Source organism: Lynx rufus, unplaced genomic scaffold (assembly GCF_022079265.1).
Source record: "Lynx rufus isolate CCGP_SWC_20201006 ecotype Redwood Valley unplaced genomic scaffold, mLynRuf1.p SCAF_17, whole genome shotgun sequence".
NCBI lineage: Eukaryota > Metazoa > Chordata > Mammalia > Carnivora > Felidae > Lynx > Lynx rufus.
Genome location: NW_025814831.1, coordinates 13,358,659 through 13,376,952, shown reverse-complemented (window position 1 = coordinate 13,376,952; position 18,294 = coordinate 13,358,659). Strand labels below are relative to the sequence as shown.

The following is an 18,294-nucleotide window of genomic DNA, read 5'->3' as shown; positions in this document are numbered from 1 at the left end:
TGGCTAGTCCGAACTGAGATGTGCTGGAAGCGGAAAATACACACAGGTTTTGACAACGCAGTACAAAAAAGAAAGTGATATCTCTTCAAAAGTTCTTACATAGAGTACATGTTGGAATGATAATATTGTAGATGTATTGCATTAAATAAAATACATTCTTATAAGTAATTTTTCCTATTTTCTATTGCTGTACGGCTCCTCTTTGTAGCTGACTTTATATTTCCATTGCCCAGCCCTGGCTATGGAGAATTCTTGCCTGGTGTTCCAGTAAGGTAGATTCAAGGAGCTGAAATGGGTCAACGGCTCAGCCACCAGCCTCTCCATTGGCCCCATGGGGTGACCATGAGGCTGGGAATCAGCCCAAGTGGCCAATCTGAAGAGTAAGACCTACCCCTTCACCATCTGGGGGTCCTGACCCTTTGGGGGACACAGCAGTCTGATGTGTGAAGTTCCCCTGCCATCCATTTTCTAGGAAATCAGTAGAGAAACACTAACTGGGCTGCCCTCCAGGGCCCATGAGAAGGGCTGGACTGTGGTCCGTGAAGGGGGCCAGGCCACAAGGAGTCTTGGGGATGCAGAGATCTGCCTGGGGGTGGGGTTGGGCCACACAGCCTGACCACAGCCTGCCACTCTGGGAGCCACCAGAACCTACTCCTGCCCTCATCCCTGCCACCTCCCCCAGGGGAAGACCTCCAGGTGACCCCTTGAGCCAGCCCCACCTGACACCTCCCCCAGCCAGGTCCCCCTGGACAGCCTTACCCTGGCAACTCCGGTTGTCATCCAACAGAATGTAACCAGGGGGACAGGAGCAGAAGTACGTGCCGGGCTGATTCACACACTCATGCTGGCAGAGGAACTCAGAGAAGCTGCATTCGTCCATGTCTGGGGGTGACAAGTCACACCTGCTGTTTATAATTAGACCACCTGGGCGTGGGAGCTTAGCGGTTGTCTCCTCCGACTCCCACACACTCCTGATGCATATGACAGCTTTGTGGCTACCAGGTTGCCATTTTACTTCTTGCACACTCAGGTGACAGGGAGCTCACTACCTACTGAGGAAGCCTACCAACAACTGGACAGCTCTAGCTGCTAGAAGATTCTTTCCCCCAGGGAGCTGAAATCTGTCTCCATCAAGCTTCCATCACTCCTCCCTCTGGCTCGGCTACGTCATCTACTCACTACCGACTCGTTTTGCCCAACAGGTACATGTAACTTTCACTTCTGAAGGGGGGATTCTTTTGCCCATCGGAGTTTTCTACCGGCAGAGCTCTTTCCCCAGAGCCCCCAAAACCCCACATTCCCTGGCCCCCAGCCTTCTGCAAGGGCAACCTTACCAGCGCTGATTGCCCTCTAATCACCCCGAAGTTGAGAAGCAATATGCTTCCGAAAATCCCAACTCAAAGGGACACATCCGGGAGGCCGGGGGATGCGCATTACGGCGAAAGTTCCTTGTGTTCAAAGACCTCCTTGAAAGAGAAAGCTCTGGAGGGGCGTGGGGTGGGCCAGCGTACGGCCCCTGGCTGGCCCGCCTGCCTCAGGAGGTGGTCGGCACGTGGGAACCTGGAGCTGGGCCGCTCCCGGGCTGCAGAGAGGTGGGGACACGGAGGAGCAGCCATCGAACACGTAGGCCGGGGCAGCTGATGCAGAAGAGGGCGTCTTAGAAGGGCCAGCCCTCCTCACACACGGAGTTTGGCAGCAGAGCCCCATCTGAGCCTCGTTCGTCGAGCGCGCCAAAGAAAACATGTTTTTCTTTCATTTATTGTTTCCCGAAAACTTGCTTTCACCAGCTTCCCCATGTGACATGTCCTCGGATTGCTCTCTCGCTCACAGACCGCCGGTGGCCGGAATGACCCAGGGAGGGTGTCCGGGCAAACGAGGCGGCTTCCCCACCTCGGGATAATCCTGGTGTCGCCTGAGCCTCTCACATCGCAGGAGGAACAACTCCTTCCCAGCTCTCCCAGGGGTCTCCGGGCAGTGGGCTGGGAGCCGGCAGAACCGGATGTGCATGTGGAAAGTTAAAGCACGCTCATGAGGTAGGACGTGCTTCTGTCCGCCCCACCCCAGCCCAGCCCACCCCACCCCTGCTCTCCCGGGGACCTCGTAGGGTCCCAGGCCTCGGGCCCCAGCCCAGCACAACAGACCGTAGATTCTGCTCATACCTCTGGGAGAGGCGGGAGTAAAGCCTGAAGCTGTCAAGTGCTTGCTATGCACCAAGCGCTGGCTTAAATCCTTCCCATGTCTCATCTTACTATTTTTTTTTTTTTTAAGATTTTACTTTTAAGTAATCTCTATACCCAACGTGGGGCTTGAACTCACAACCCAAAGATCTGAACTCACAACCCAAAGATCAAGAGTTGCACGCCCCGCAGACCGAGCCAGCCAGTGCCCCATGCCTCATCTTATTTAATCCTCACCTCAGCCCTATGAAGGAAGTGTTATTATTAGCTACATTGTACAGAGGAAAAATGGAGGCTTACCGAAGTCAGGTAACTTGACTAACGAGTTAGGTAACAACTTACACATAAGGAGGAAGCAGTAAATCTCGGACATGAAGCTAGCCAGCCAGCCAGCCTCCGTCCGGCTCCTACACTGGTCAACACCATGCTGTGGTGTCTCCCTGAGCGATCCCGCTCAGGACTTAAAATCAGTGGATTTGAGGGGTCCTAAGGTCGGGGGCCTCCCCTGAGCAGGACTGGCCCCAGGGCAGATGGAGAGGGCAGCACGTGCCCCCACCTCCTGTTGGCTAGGGAGGGTCCCTAATAGGCCCACTCAGTTTATCTTGGGGTCTGCAATCCCCAGACTTTACTAGGGCTGTGGCTCCAATCTCCACCAAAAAAGCTGAAGTCCAAGCCTGGTTTTTGGCCAGGAGCACCCTTGAGGCCATTTTTCACTCATGCGAACCCGCCACGGTTTCCAGGATTAGCTCAGTTTAGCAAGTCCCCAAGAGATAAAGGGACACAGCCAGGAAAGGGCTGTGCTGTACAGAGGGGCCACACTAGCTGTGACGGCACCGGGAGTCACAGTTCCTGGGGGGAAATGAGAAGGAAGGAAGGAAAGAAGGAAGGAAGGAAGGAGGGAGGGAGGGAGGGAAGGACGGAGGGAGGGAGGGAGGGAGGAAGAAAGAAGGAAGGAAAGAAAGAAAGAAAGAAAGAAAGAAAGAAAGAAAGAAAGAAAGAAAGAAAGAAAGAAAGAAAGAAGAAAGAAAGAAGGTAAGTAGGAAGGGACAGAAAACAAACTCCCTGTGTCCCACTGTTATCCCGAGCCAACCTTAAAGCCTGAGGTGGCCAGGAGTCACTCTAAGTCTTAGGAAAGTGGGCACTTCATGGTGAGTGTGGAGGAGAAGACGGCCATTTAGGGTAAAATGAATCAACTGAAAATCCCTGCCAAACCACCGAGGATGTAAACTCTCTGAAAAGCCAGAAGTCTCTTACACTGACAGAGAAAATAAATTAATATGGAACGATGCTTAGGTACACCAGTTTTTTTTTTTAAGTTTATGTATTTATATTGAGAGAGAGAGAGAAAGAGAAAGAGAACCAGTGGGAGAGGGGCAGAGAGCAAGGAGGACAGAGGATCTGAAGCAGGCTCTGTGCTGACAGCAGAGAGCCTGGTGTGGGGCTCGAACTCACAAACCATGAGATCATGACCTGAGCTGAAGTCGGATGCTGAAATGGACTGAGCCACCCTGGTGCCTCGACGCCAGCTTTTTTAATCTTTAGGACCGCATGAGTGACGTGGCCAAGGAAAGCACTAAACAGCAGAGCTAGAATTTGAACCCAGCTCCATCTGGCTGCAGTCGCTCTACCATACCCCCTCCAGAGATGGTCAGTATACACCTGTGGATGTGCAGGGACTTTTGGAGAAACAACGAATCCCATCTCATGATGCTAAACTTTCTCCCTCTTAGTCCCTTGGCCCAGATTCCCCCAAGGAGTGCCATAGGAGGAACTGAAATCTAGGAAGAAAGTAGCTTTTCATGCCTGAAGGTATTTTATTAGTTTCTGGGACTGACATTTAATCCGTCTGAGGCTCTCTGTAACTGCCTCCTCACGGCTCTGGCTTTCCGGGCCCCAGGGGGAGGCTGCTCGTTTGTTCAGAGTACTCTGTCCCTAGAACACCCCGGACCTCAGTGAGGCTACCACACAAGTCCCATTCATGACCTGGGTCAGTTCCTGTCACAATGAAACCCGGGATTAGGAAACTTTCCATTCAGCGGGACAAAAAGATTTTCACGCCCTAGGGTATGGTTCGCTTACTTTGAAGAATACGGCGAAGCAGCGTTAACTTGAGCCGTGCTAATTCACAACGGCTCATGATGCCAACAGTCGATGCGATGGAGTTTACTTTAATCCAGTATTTACCAAAAAACAAGGAAAGAAGAAAAAGAAGGAAGAACGAAAGAAAGAATGAGCACATACGTGGCTCTGTGCAGGACGCTACATGGATTTATAGGAGTAAAATGTCATCCCTGTTCTCAAGGAGTTTGCAAGAGTTTACAACTTTCTTGTCCCAAGGTTTTAGGAAGAAAATTGTAATGGAGTCCGCAAGAAAGCCCTGGCAGAGAATCGCAGCTTCTGGGTCTTGGAAGGAACTTGTAAAAGGTCAGCGAAGTCAGCACATCTATGTTCTCACAAATTGTTAAGAATTAATTCATTCAACATTCAATCATTCATTCATTGATTTGAGGACTCTTGATTGTACGCGTGCTATGTGCCAGGCCTGGAGCTAGGAACTGATTCGTTACTTGTAGAGATTTTAGAAGTTCGCAAAGCATTTTCACTTACGTATATGATCTCATTCACTCAGTGCCCCTGCCAACCCTACCCTGGGAGATATGCTATTATTCCAAGTCACTTCACTCTACAAGTACGATGTATGCGATCCCCAGGACTTGTCAGTGCTGGGTAGGGATAGATACTTCAAACCAACACACAACATTGGGTCACTCTTTTCCCTCTTCAACCCCATGTCAGACCCTAAAAGGCAGCTCCGTCAGATTTTGCGTTAGGGGTCAAATGACAAGGGAGGGGACTCCACTCCACCTTTCAGGAAGTGACTCATCTCTGCTTTGTGTGGTTGTGACCCCACTGCTCTAAGAAATGTCCCCAAACTGGATATGGGTCTATGAAATGAGAGGAAACACCTGTAAAGGAAGCCCTTGTCCTCTGACCCCCCCCAACCCCTGGACCCCTAATACAGATGGAAGTCTCCAAATGGCAAAGCCCATTACCACTGCAATGAACACCGTCATCCTCAAGTTCATATCCTGGGTCACAGCGGCAGATGAAAGAGCCATAGGTGTTGACACAAGTTTGCACGCATGGGTTCTCAGTTGCACATTCGTTCACATCTACGGGAAAAGAAAAGCACGTCACTGAGCATTCCCACAACAGAACATCCCCAATGACCAGGCAGAAAATGCACCGGCAACAAAATCTACCGGCGCTGGGAGACCAGATTCACAGGGGCCAAGTATCTCCACCCAAGATCTCTCACATTCAGAGCTCAGACCCCAGAGCTTTCACCGAAGGACCAGGGTCTCCATCCACATGCCCCTCCTTGCTCACAAGTTGGGAAGGGCAGAAGCAACTTGTACATACACCATATCCATGCATATGCATGTACACACACACACCCCTCCTAGTCAGTCTACTCCCCAAGGCTCACCCACAGGAATTTCCAGGAAATATCTGCTTTCCCCCTCATCTCCCGCATTATATCACCGATTCCCTCTTCTCTCACTACTGACTCTAAACTTTTCAGTAAACAGGTAAATAACCATGACAACTCTAATAATAACTCTGTGATTGCTACGGACCTTATTATGTCCCTCCCCAAAATTCATAGGTTGAATCCCTAACCCCCAATGTGACTATATTTGGAGACGGGGCATTTGGGAGGTAATAAGTTACCTAGAGGCGGGGTCCTCAGATCTCACACTTACTGAATCCCTACAACAACCCAGCTTCGGGGCCACTGCCCCATGTTACAGGTTCAGGGGGTTAAGGAAGGGACCACAAAGGAGCACGAGGAAACTTTTACATAATAGAATATTTCATCACCTTGAGCGTGGCGATGGCTGCATGGGGGGATACATACATCAAAGGTAATGGAATAACGAACCTTTAATAGCGCAGGTTATTGTACACCAATTATACATCAACAATTTTAAGGTTCTTTTAAGGTTAGGAGATGCGCCCAAGTTCCCAAGCTAACAGGAGCACAGCTGGAGCCGGAACTTGAGTCAGAGGGCTTTCCATGATATCAACAAACTATTCTGCACAACTCATCGGGGTGAGGGGAGGGGCAGGCAGGAGCCCTTTTCTGCACTGGCACTGGCTGACTTGATTTAAGCACACCCTCTCCCAAGCCCGATATGCCAATGACCAAAGTTCCAGCTGAGAGCATTTCTATCCCCTTCAAAGTCCAGGTAAACCTCTCAAGGCTCTGAATAGAGATTTGAGTGTTTTCAGAGTGAAAAGCCTTCATCGGCAACAGCTTGAAAAGCTTTTCTTAACGGGGAGGGCTAATCCCATGCCCACACAGCGCCTGCTTCCTGGTATCCTCAGAGCTTTCAGAGGGGGAAAAACAGGGCTCTGCGGGGAGGGTCCACAAGGTACCATTCTCCCCAACAGAGCTTGGAGGCTCTGTGCCCTGGCAGCCTGGAAACACCATGGCGGTGAGTCTTTGAGTCAAGTCCAGGCAGGACGGCACCGCCGAGTATTAGGGCCGGTGTCCTTGGCTCCCGGCCACTCGCTGACCACGCCAAGACGAGTGAGCTCGGGTCTTGTCCTCCTGCAGCTCTCAGCTGCCTCTGCAGAGCAACAGGGCCCACAGGACGCTGCCCCCTGGGCCCCGGCTGCACTTGCCCGCCAGCCCCCGGGATCCACACGTGCACAAGTGCCCCCGTGAATCACGTGGAGCAGGCCACACCCCACTCTGACTTGCGGGACGGGGAGGCTGGAGCCTCGGTTCTCTCAACTCTGCCACCACCTGGCTGCGTGACTTCGGCCAAGTGGCTTCACGTTTTTGAGCTTCGACTTCCTCATCTGCAAGGCATGGCCACACACACCTGCCGAACCTGTCCCCTAAGGCTATTGCTGGGGTTCAGTGAGGTTAACAGAGGCGTCACTGCTTTGAAGAGCGCACAGCAGCCTTCCTCGCGTGAGGCGTCAGGACGAGAGCTCAATGGCGTAGGTAACATCCTGTACACCCGTGGCCCCTGCTGATGCAATATCCCGGTGGCTGGGTGCCCGTGTCCAGGCTTTACCACACCACGGCACCTGGCACGTGCCAGGTGTATTATCTGCTCCTTGTCACAGGCCTGTCCCTGAGAGGCCCTTTTGGCTCTGCTGAGCACGGCTGTTCCTTACGAGATGCTGATGCACCTTGCCAGCCTCTGGGGGAAACCTGGGCGGGCGCTACCACCCCCCGGTCTGGGCACGGAGAAGCCCGCGGCTGCCTTATGTCACTCGTCGCAGCGGCAAGGGAGCCAGGCGGCCTGCTCTCTACTCCGGTGGGAGAGAAGGGCCCCTGCTCTGTCGGGAGAAAATTACCTCCCCTGGCAAGAGGAACACAGCCGAGACTTCTTGGAACAATTAGCAGAACCAGTTCTGGAGAGAAAGACTTACAAAGAATCCAGGATCAGACCCTTTAAGCGCTGAGGCCTTCCTGTTTACTCAGTGATTTAGATATGATTAAATGAATGGAAACATGATATCCCCCGACTAGCTGGCCAGGAGCCTGCCCGCCAGACCTCAGATGGTGTGACAAGGACATGGGCCCTGCAAAACCTGGTGGCGGGCTCCAAACAAAGACCTCATTCTGAGGCCCCGGCACCGCCTCCACCCTGGATGGAGGGGCAGCTGCCAGGGACCGGAGGCCTGGGTGGGGGCCGGGGCGGGGCCGGGGGCCGGGCAGGACTTGCGCTAATTCCTTGGGCCTTGGGCCCCCAGTCACTTCCTGAGCAGAAGAAACTGCAGTAGGCATGCAGCTTGTTTTTCTTATCAGTATTTGAAGGGATCCTATAAAACCCAGAAAACGCCTTTGTTTCATTCCGGTTTTGTGCGAAACACTGCGTCGGAGGAGGAAATCATCATCCCCCCTGGACTCTCTGCTAAGGAACAGGCCCTCCCAGCGTAGGCTGTAGGCAACATTGGAGGGAGAGGCATGAAAATTGCCTGTGAAAGCCCTGCACAGAGTATGCGTCTATATGGGAATGCATCGGAGGTCAGATGCCCTTTCTGACCACCCCTCTTGCACATCGGGAACTGAACTCAGGCCACCGGACATGCGTGAAAATTTCTGATTAGCCTGGAAAGCTGGCAGGCCAACTTCTGGGAAGTAGACGCACAGAGAGAAGCAAATCCGTGAAAGCACAAGCCCCAACTGATGGATGACCGTGGTTCTCATCTCAGCCATACTCAGAGCACTTTTTGAGATATTTCCCATAACCTCCGTTCGGATCTCAGGTTCCTGTAAGCACCCAGGAGGGGCACACGGTGACACCAAGTAGGAATATGCGCCAACCACGTAAACTGTCAGATTCCGAAGAAGACAGCGTCTCGTGCTTTGCATCGTGTGCAAGTTGTCATCTGCATCACTTACCTTGGCAAGACCTTCCATCCTCATTGAGGGTAAAACCGGGGTTGCAGGTGCAGGAATAGGATCCAGGAACGTTCGCACACAGTTGCTGGCAGTAGCCATAGCGACATTCATCAATGTCTGGAAGGAGAAACGCTAGCAAGGTGAGACATCTCTCCTCAATCACCAGTGCCACACCCGGCATCACCATTGGCATCATTATGGCCCATCTCTCCTGGAGCAGGACCGCCAAGGGAAGGGAAGGGGAAGTAAAGAGAAGACAGTACCGACCGACTGAGTGTTGGGGGTGGTGATACCCTCCGGGGCTAAGGCTCAATCTACCTTTCTAACCTTTCCTGCCCCATCTCAGTCCCATGAACACCTGAACCCGAAAAGCTATAGAAGAAGTATCTGCTTAGGCTGGGATGTGGGGCAAGGCAAGCTCCGAGATTTTTATCCAACTCCAACATTCAATGCTAAAATGTATCCAACGTGGAGAATCAAATCTAGGATTCTATAGCAACCACCCACTGCCCTGGGAAGAGACAAGTTGGCTTCAAGTGTAAGAGGAATCCATAGCCTCGCTCCCATAGGCTGTTTGCCAGCTCTATTAACGATAAATCTGTCTCGGTGTGCCTGGGTGGCTCAGTCAGTTAAGCGTCTGACCCTTGATAGCGGCTCAGGTCACGATCTCATGGTTCGTGAGTTCGAGCCCCACATCGGGCTCCGAGCCGACAGCATGGAGCCTAGTTGGGATTCTCTCTCTCTGCCCCTCCCCTACTCACGTTCTCGCCCACCCTGCCAAGTAAATAAATAAACTTAAAAAAAAAAACCACAATGACTCTGTCTCCCTCTCAGGAACAAGAGTGAGTGTAGGCCAGGAAAGGCAGGGCAGCAGGGCCGTCTAGAGACCTATGAATCCAGTAACACGAGGATGCCAGAGTTCGCCTTGGATCTCCTCCTTGCACCAGAGCAGACATAAAACTCTGGATAAACATGCCCCTTCCGAGCCATGGCTGGCCTTTCCTGAGCAAGCGGCTCTGTGGGTGAATGGATCCTTTTAGCAGAGCTGGGCAGTATGCCCTCCCTGCTGACATGTACCAGTCAATGGGGAGCCTGATGTCATTGGGAAAGCACTTCCCAATACTCCAAGTTAATGGGCTGATGGGCAAGAGAATTCCCTCCTGTGAGATGGGACGCCTTGAAAGAAGCCTATAGGTGGAGACCAAGTCCCCACCTATACAATACCTGCTGGGACCAGCTGATCTGACTGTAGCCGTAACTGGTCCTTACTTACCCCCACCTCCCCCAGATGTTCTCTCCTGGGACCCCAGTTCCTTTGGAACCATTGTCCATCCAGGGCTCTGGAGACCAGCCCAGAATCTGTCTCCGTACCTGGTTTCTACCACCTACTGCCAGAAAGGACCCCATCTCCATCTTACCTATTGTTCAGCTGTTCAGCCCGCCTCAGAGCCTGTGCCCTGCCCTTGTGACTGAGTCATCTCTGAGTCGCAGCTACTTCTAACCTGGCCCACCCCACTGCCCATGGAGAGCGCTGCAGATCCTGCTTGGAAAGCACACTGACTTGTGCAGTTGCTGGGCCCAACTTTCCCAGGGTGCACTGGGACACACCGCCAAGGCCAGGGAGGCAGTGGTGGGGGTTAGGGAGTGGGGAGGGCATCCTCTGCCCAGGGGTACCTTGGAGGAAAGGCAGCCCCCAGCCCCTCATTTTTCTGCAAAAGCAATGTCTCCAAAGGTGCACAGGATGGGTGGTATATGACTGTGGAACTTGGGTTTGGAAAGAGAAAGAATTTGGCCAGGAGGAGGCATGAGGTCAACCACAAGTAGGAAAGGCCTTCACTTCAGATGTGAAGTGTGAGCGGGTTGCACATGTGGCACCACGTTAGGCCCCCAGGAGCATGTCTCCCTAAGCTTCAGGCCCTGGTGGAAGAGAACAGCTCTCCCAAGGAGATAAATGTCCCAGTTACCTGGCCCCAAGGGCTCTAGGACGGGGCTTGTGTTCCCATCACCTGGGCCTCTCCAGCGCCCCCTTGTGATGGAAAAAACTGGCCTGAGAGGAGCCAGATTTTAGACCCAACTCGCCTTGTTCAAAACGTTCCCCCTCTTTGAGTCTCAGTTTCCAACTCTATAAAAGTTGGATGACATAATATCTAACATCCCTTCCAGCTCTGAGAGTCGACATATTAAGTTCCTGTACAAATAACTCACTCACACTGATCTGCTTATGTTCAAATCAGTGGCATCAAATTTTCCAGAATAGCTGAGGTTGGTTAAAACACACAGCGACCCCCATATTCACAAATGCCATGTGCTGCCAGCGTTTTGGTGCACGGCTGGAAAAGAGAACAAGCCAAGTCCAGTCTGGCTTATCGGCCCCAAAGATGCTGCAGACGGAGCTCTAGAGCAGACCAACACTCAAGTCTTAATCAAGAGAGTCTTGGAAAAAAGAACCCTCTTCTTTTTTTTGTTTCCATGATGTTGTTTGGATTTGCTTCTCAGCTCCTCCAGGACTGACTTTTGGGCAACAGAACAGTGTCTTAGAGAACTTAAACTGGTAGGGCTTTTCCAAGAAAACACAGCATAGAAATCACACCCTAGAAATAGAAATTGAAGTGACAGCTAGAGATTGCTATGAATTCATTCACTTGGCTAAACCAAAAAACCAGAGCGGAAGAAAAGAAAATCACCCTCCAGTAAAAATAAACAGAGAGATCACAGAGCAGATGCCAATGGCAAGGGACAAAATTCTCAATTGGTGACGACTGAGTCCTTAAGAGTAGAAAGACCACAACTCGTGGGGTGGGTATTGGGAGGGGGTGTTAGAATCTACCGAGCCACATTTGAGACCTGGAACATTTCTGTGACTAAGAAGTGTTCCCTTCCCTTAGCAGGATCTCTAACTAAAATAGAATAACCCTCACTTCCACAAACTTCCTGAAGGCAGGAGGCAGGTCTAGGTGAAATGAATACGAGCCCTTAAACATTACAGTCAAAAACTCTGATAATGGCATTTGACCATGATGATCACAACTGGTTTGAACGGGCAGTGCTACACGCGAGCTGAATAGCCTTCTACCTCTCCCGCCCCAAGAAAATCCCACTGTCCGTGGACCACCCAGTTAGGCCCCCATTTCACAGTACCCCTGGCAACCATTCACTTCCAAGAGTCTCTGTGAGCCCCAGAGAGCCGTTACCTAAGCACTGGCCTTCCAGAAGCCAATAGCCATCGGTACAGGAGCAGGTATACCCTCCTTCGGTGTTGATGCAAATCTGGGTAGGATTGCACTGGTGAGAATCCGTTGCACACTCGTCCACATCTGTAACACAGACATATTCCAAAGAATGTCACCTACGTTTATCCAGAGCTCTAGAGCCACCAGAGTTGCCAGCTGCTTGCTTGTCCTTCTGGGAAGAAGGTGATAATGTCCATGAGTTACATCCAAGGAAAGGATGCACCTCCCTGATGGATACCATTAGGAGACACTGACCCTTTTGGAGGGAGTAGACCTAGTCTTCTCCCCAGAAATCCACGAAAGAAAATAGCCAAGAAGAGACCACACATCCTTGGGGACTCTTCTGACATCCTGTCCCATCACTTTCTGAAAGCAAGTCACCTTGATAATAACCATTACTTGATTTGGAAACACATTTTGTCTGGGGCACCTGGGTGGCTCATTCGGTTGAGCACCCAACTTTGGCTCAGGTCATGATCTCGCCGTTTGTGACTTCAAGCCCCACATCGGGCTTGCCGCTGTCAGCCTGTCCGTGCAGAGCCCACTTCCGATCCTCTGTCCCCCTCTCCCCACCCCTCCCCACTTGCACTCTCTCAAAAATAAATAAAACATTTAAAAAATCAATAAAAAGGGGTGCCTGGGTGGCTCAGTCGGTTGAGCAGCTGACTTCAGCTCAGGGCATGAACTCAGGGTATGTGAGTTTGAGCCCCACGCCGGGCTCTGTGCTGACAGCTCAGAGCCTGGAGCCTGCTTCCGACTCTGTGTCTCCCTCTCTCTCTGCTCCTCCCCCGCTTATACTCTGTCTCCCTCTCTATCTCTCTGAAAAATAAATAAACACTAAAAAAAAAACTTTTTTTTAATCAATAAAGAAAAAAAGAAACATTTTGTCTTAGGCTTATTCATGCATGTGTTAAACAGGGGTCTGTTGTGTACCTGCGCGAGAAACACCTCTGAGAACAGAAGAAAAACCAACATCTCCTGTCAAAAGAAGCCAGTAGTGGAACCACTTGATTGTATCTATCCACGAAAATCCTTCGGCCTGGGGCTCCTGCACCTTCACGAAGCTTCACGGAGGCTTCCGGCCTTCCCTCCGCTCCAGAGCTCCTGGGACTGATCTCTTGCTGCCTTCGGCTCAGCACTGGAGTTCCCCGCATGGCTACATGCCCATGGCTGTCCGTCTGGCAGTGGGCAGTCAGCCCCTTCTCCTTAATCAAGAGCTTCAGAGCCTAGAGAGCAAACTACATCCACGGTCACATCCCTCAAGACCTCCGACGTACACACTCAGCACTCAAAACTGTCGTAACTGCAACAAATCCTCCTGCCCTTTGTCCCCGCGCTGCACTTTAGAGGGGAGCGCTCCCGACGCCACACTCTCACTTGGATCTGGAGAAGGACACTTTCCCTAAATATTCATCTGTGCATTCCCGGCACAGGATCCACCGCGCGCCCTGGATCCGCCTGGCCCAGCACCAACCCCTCTCCTCGGTCAACCTCCCCTCCCCGTCTGTACCTTCGCAGGGCACCTTCCGTTTGCTTCCCTTATTACTGCACTTGGGGTTTGCTCATCCGCATCTTCCCCTGCCTCCTCCAAAGGGACCACGCACGGTTGGAAATAATATTAAAAGGTACTCACCGAGCACGTGCGTTGTGCATATGTGGTATACATATGTTACGTATGTCGTGCGCACATGTAGTCGGCGTGGGTCATGTGTGTACGTCATGTACATACGTGGAAGGCAAATGTAGTCTGTATATGTCGTGTGAGTGTGTATTGTATTATGTGCAGATATGACACCTCACATACACTACCGTATTTATTCTCACCATCGCCCTATGAGGGGGCCTCATGACGCCCATCTCACACATGGGAAAACTGCACTGATAGAGCAGATAAGTACCAAGCCAAGAGCTGAGCCCAGCTCCCTTCCCACCTGACTCCAAATCCCTCTATGCAGCTATGGCAGCGGTCACACTACCCAGGCCCAGGCAGGTTCAGAAGGGAGCTGGCAGACTCGGAAGAGGAAAAAGGGCTGGGGAGAGGAAAACTGGCTGCCTCTTGACATTGCAGACTGCAGACTGTGGGGGGCGCCTAGGGCCCCAAAGTGTGAATTCCTTGAGGACAGGGTTTTGTGTAGGACAGAGCTTTGCCGGCTACAAGCGCGGAGAGTGGGCACGACTGACTCAGTGAAACCTTCAGCCAGGTAAGCAACAGTTTCTCAGGGTCAAGCGACACCACCGTAATCCACCACCCACCTGAGACAAGTCAACCCCAATGACACCAATCGATCCCCACCCTGCCCCAGCCCGCCAGGTGTCTGGGCATCACGTGGATTCAGGCTTCAGGCCGCTGAACGCCACGGCCTCCAAGAACCTGGTTCCAAGGTGGTGGCCGCCTCCACTCCACCCCAACACGTTGACGATGTGCAGCCTCCGTGGCAAAAACCCAGCTGTTCTTGGCTGCAGGAGCTCATGCCTCTGCCCTTGGCCTCCCTTCCACCCCCAGCTCTGCCCACCCAGCAAAGCCTCCCAGGGAAACCAGCGAATAATGCTTGGCGAGCAGCCACCCCTGCTCAAATCCGCATCGAAGACTATGATAATAAATAATGCCGCTATCGGCCAGTGCATATTTACATTTTTTCTGGCGAGGAGTGATGGATGGCAATTGTACCCTGGGAACAACATCGCCTTAGGAATTCTGCTCTCTTTTTCCTGCCTTGAGGGGATTAAAGGGTGAGCGAGACCCAAGGGGAGAAGAGCCATTAGACTTGGTGGTAGCAAGTTCCCAAGACTCTGTGTTTGTGCGGCTCGCGACGCACACAATGGGCCGGCAGACTCCCCGCAGAGAGAAGCCGAACACTCGCCGGGGGACCAGACGGCTCAGAAGGGCACGCGGCACCTGAACGCGCACAGGTGCGCGCATGCGCAGGCACGCACACGGGCATCCGCAGCTATGTTGGCCGGAAACTACCCCTTTAAAGTTCATTGTCTTAACAAAAAAAAAAAAGAAAGAAAGAAAGAAAAAAGCAACTCCACCACTTTTACTGGGTTAAAGAATTAACTTCGTGATGCTCTACTTCTGTTGATGTACATTCGAAAAACTGTATTTTCAACTTTCACTCGCTCACTGAGTGGATTGTCAATACATGCGTATTTTCGAGAACCCTATAAATCCCTGGAGCTCTTGGAGGGTGTGTCTTGTCTTTATACGCTCAGAACATACCTGGTATAATTCCGTGTCCATAGTAAATGTTCAGTAATTATCTGGTGAATGAATGAACGAACACACGAATAATGAACATCAATGCCTTTAAGCCCCGACAAGTTTCCCCAGCCAGCGGCCGATGAGACCATTTCGGTGTGTGGACTGTAAAGGCAATCAGCGATCAACCCCACCGAAAACCCCCATCGGTTTACACACCTGGTGGAGCAGAAACTAGAATGTTCTCGCTGTGAGGTTCCACCCGAGGCTGAAAGACTCATCACACATTCCAGCTCACAGCTGAATTGCTTACATTAAATACATTTGACTTAAATAACAGAAGGAAAAATACGTTGAACCACTCCAAGGACATTCTTTGGCAAAGCTTCCTTTTCTGCATCAGTGGAAAAGTACAAGTTACAGCAACCTGAGTAAAGTGTCATTATCCGCGGATGCAAATCATGCCTGCTATTTCCTTTCCTGTGTGATATTCAGGAAGAGACTCCTAAGAAAGAACGCCGGGTCCATTCAGCCATCTATTCACTCATTCACTCATTCATTCTTTTTTTCTGCTGTGGCTCTGTGTGTGTGTGTGTGTGTGTGTGTGTGTGTGTGTGTGTCCTCCCAAACCTCCAGGCTATTTGGGAGAGCTGGCCTTGAGTAGAGCCCTCTAGCCCCGGCATTCCCGGAAGGAGACTCTGCTTAGAGGCCTCTGTGCACTCTCTGCCTCACTCCTGGGAGCTGTGGGCCAGTCAGCTGCCTGGGCACCAGGAGGATTCCACCAGATCAACCGTGATTCGTCCCTCCCCAGGCGGGGCAACGTCCACCACTGTCCAGGCAGCCCGCGCCCCAGCCAGTGGAGGAGAGAGCTCGCTCACCTCTCCAGAACCTGGCGGCAGTTTGAAGCCCAGAACTGTACCTGCCCGGGAAGCAACTGTCCTCTGCAGTGAGTGGCACAGCTCTGCTGACCCGTGCAGCTTTGTCCGAGCCGTCGCCTCTTCCTTCTGACATCCCCGGAGTGGCCTTCAATGAAAACATCCTCAATCTGAAACCACTGCTCACTTGGGAAAGTCACCAAAGTCAGTCACCCCCTTGACCCCCTCTCAGGAGGCTGCAGGCTGGACTGGGCTCCCAGGCCTTAGGACAGAGGCCCGCATATTAGGGACACTCACTGAGGACTTCATATGGCCAACTATGTCCCACGTCCCCAGCCAGCCAGACAGCTTCACGTGGGCAGGTGTGCTGAGACAGTGTGAATAAAGGATGTCTGCCAAGTAGAATCGAGGAAGCGGATGGAGGAACTGACCTCAAGACATCAGAAGACCACTGGCAGACGACCCAAATGACAAAACGAATGCGCTCCTTCAGGCTGACTCAAGAAACACCAGGAGGAGGAGCCACAACTCTTAGTGTTAACTCGCAGGTTATTATATAAAGAGATCTAAAGGCAGGCATAACAGGCTAAATGTACTGCCATAAATTGTGTAATAAATCGGTTTGTGTACAAATACTATGCATATGGGAGCATCTGGGTGGCTCGGTCAGTTAAGCGTCCGACTTCAGCTCAGGCCATGATCTCACAGTTCGTGGGTTCGAGCCCCACGCCAGGCTCTGTGCTGACAGCTCAGAGCCTGGAGCCTGCTTGGGATTCTGTGTCTCCCTGCCCCACCCCAACTCTTTTTCAAAAGTAAATAAACATTAAAAACATTAAATATGCCTATGTATGCCAGCTATTTATTGCTGTATATTTATTACATTTCCACATTTATTCCTAAAAGTTAAAGGGAAAATACTTAAACTGTGTTCATAGTACATGTTCTAATTGAAATTAAAGGTCTGTTAAAAAACTGGAAGACAAAACAAAACAAAACCCAACGATTCATCCATGCCCACGGGGAGAACATTTCCTAAGCCATTCTGCCCGCACTAAAGCCGAAGAGGAAAAAAGACCGAAGGGCCGAGACCTCCCCAGAAAGGGCTAATGGGTAAAAAAATAACTTCGGGGAGAGGCAGAGCTGGATGTAAATCCAGGCTCCTGCACTTGATAACTAAGTATTACTGAGCAAGTTCATTAGTCTCTCACATCCTATCACCACTGGCTGGCACATAGCAGGTGCCCAGGAAATTCTAGTTTCCTAAGTGAGGCGCTATTTCTAACAACTGTGAAAGATAGCGGGGAAGCATGGCTCCTGCCTCCACAGGCTTTGTTCTGGGATCCACCAAAGACACCAAGATGACAGCACTAGGGCTCAGTAAGACATGATTAGTCCAATGGTTCAACCATAGCCACAGCCGGGGGCCTCTCCCTGGTAGGCACATGGCAGGCGATTGGGACAAGAGTGAAAAAAGGTAGGGTACATTCCTTCATGGGGTCTCAGCCTCCACCTCTGCACTTTGGCATCTGTGGGTCCATCTATGACTCCATAATCGCAGACGTCCAGAAGCCTAGGGTCTTTGTGTCTTGCTGAATTCCACAGCTAACTATGACCAATCTCTACACCATCTACGACTCTTCCTTCTTTCCATGTCTTCTGTTCTCCAATACTGTGGACAAGCAATGGGTCATCCTTGTGAACCTGTGTATACAACCACAGAGGAATGTCTCTGTTCTTGTGTGAGAACGGCCATCAGCCAAAAGGAAACATTCTCACTGGGTGACACTGGGAGAAATCGTCCAAAAGAGTTTGGAAGACTACACCTTTTCAAAGGCCTTTTTTGGAAACGGCAAAATCATTTCCTGGGTAGTAAATTTTTACCCAGTGAAACAACATGTTTTCCCAGCCCATTTTTGTTCCTTCCTTGCTCAAGCTAATGGGGCTTGATAAGAAAGAAAATAACAATGGCACATTCCTACGCCTCCGATTGAAGCCAGTTTCAGGCCTGCTGCTGGGCTGGGTCAGTGCCATTTTTCAGCAAGACAAGCCCAGCCAAGGCTGGAAGCTACACAGGACCTACTTCCCAAACACCTGCTTAATTAAAGACCTCAGCGTTTGAGAACTCGCTTGTTGAAATCCAAGGACATCTGCACTCCATGTGTCTTATGGGTCCTGGGCAATAGTTAGGAACCAGATCTCTCTGTGTTTACAGCACTTTTCCCAATGCTTGATATTAAGCTTAGAATACAAAGCTTGCTCGTAGGGCGCCTCTAATTAGGCAACAGATATGTGCTCCGTTTTTCTAAACGACAAAAAATCCTTTCCTCTTGGATGAAACCAGCTAGAAGGCAGGTTTCAACTTCTCTGTGGATTCTATTTTTCT

The 18,294-nt window shown here is 51.2% G+C and overlaps 1 protein-coding gene across 1 annotated transcript in view; it reads right to left on the bottom strand.

Annotated features, from left to right (window-relative positions):
- FBLN5 (fibulin 5) overlaps positions 1–18,294 on the bottom strand; it is a 79,440-nt gene that overhangs the window by 11,333 nt on the left and 49,813 nt on the right. The window contains exons 5-8 of the mRNA XM_047079917.1: positions 11,799–11,921; positions 8,608–8,724; positions 5,231–5,350; positions 760–882 (exon numbers count right to left, since the gene is read on the bottom strand). Of these exons, the coding sequence (XP_046935873.1) occupies positions 760–882; positions 5,231–5,350; positions 8,608–8,724; positions 11,799–11,921 (483 nt within the window). The remainder of the gene's footprint in view (positions 1–759; positions 883–5,230; positions 5,351–8,607; positions 8,725–11,798; positions 11,922–18,294) is intronic.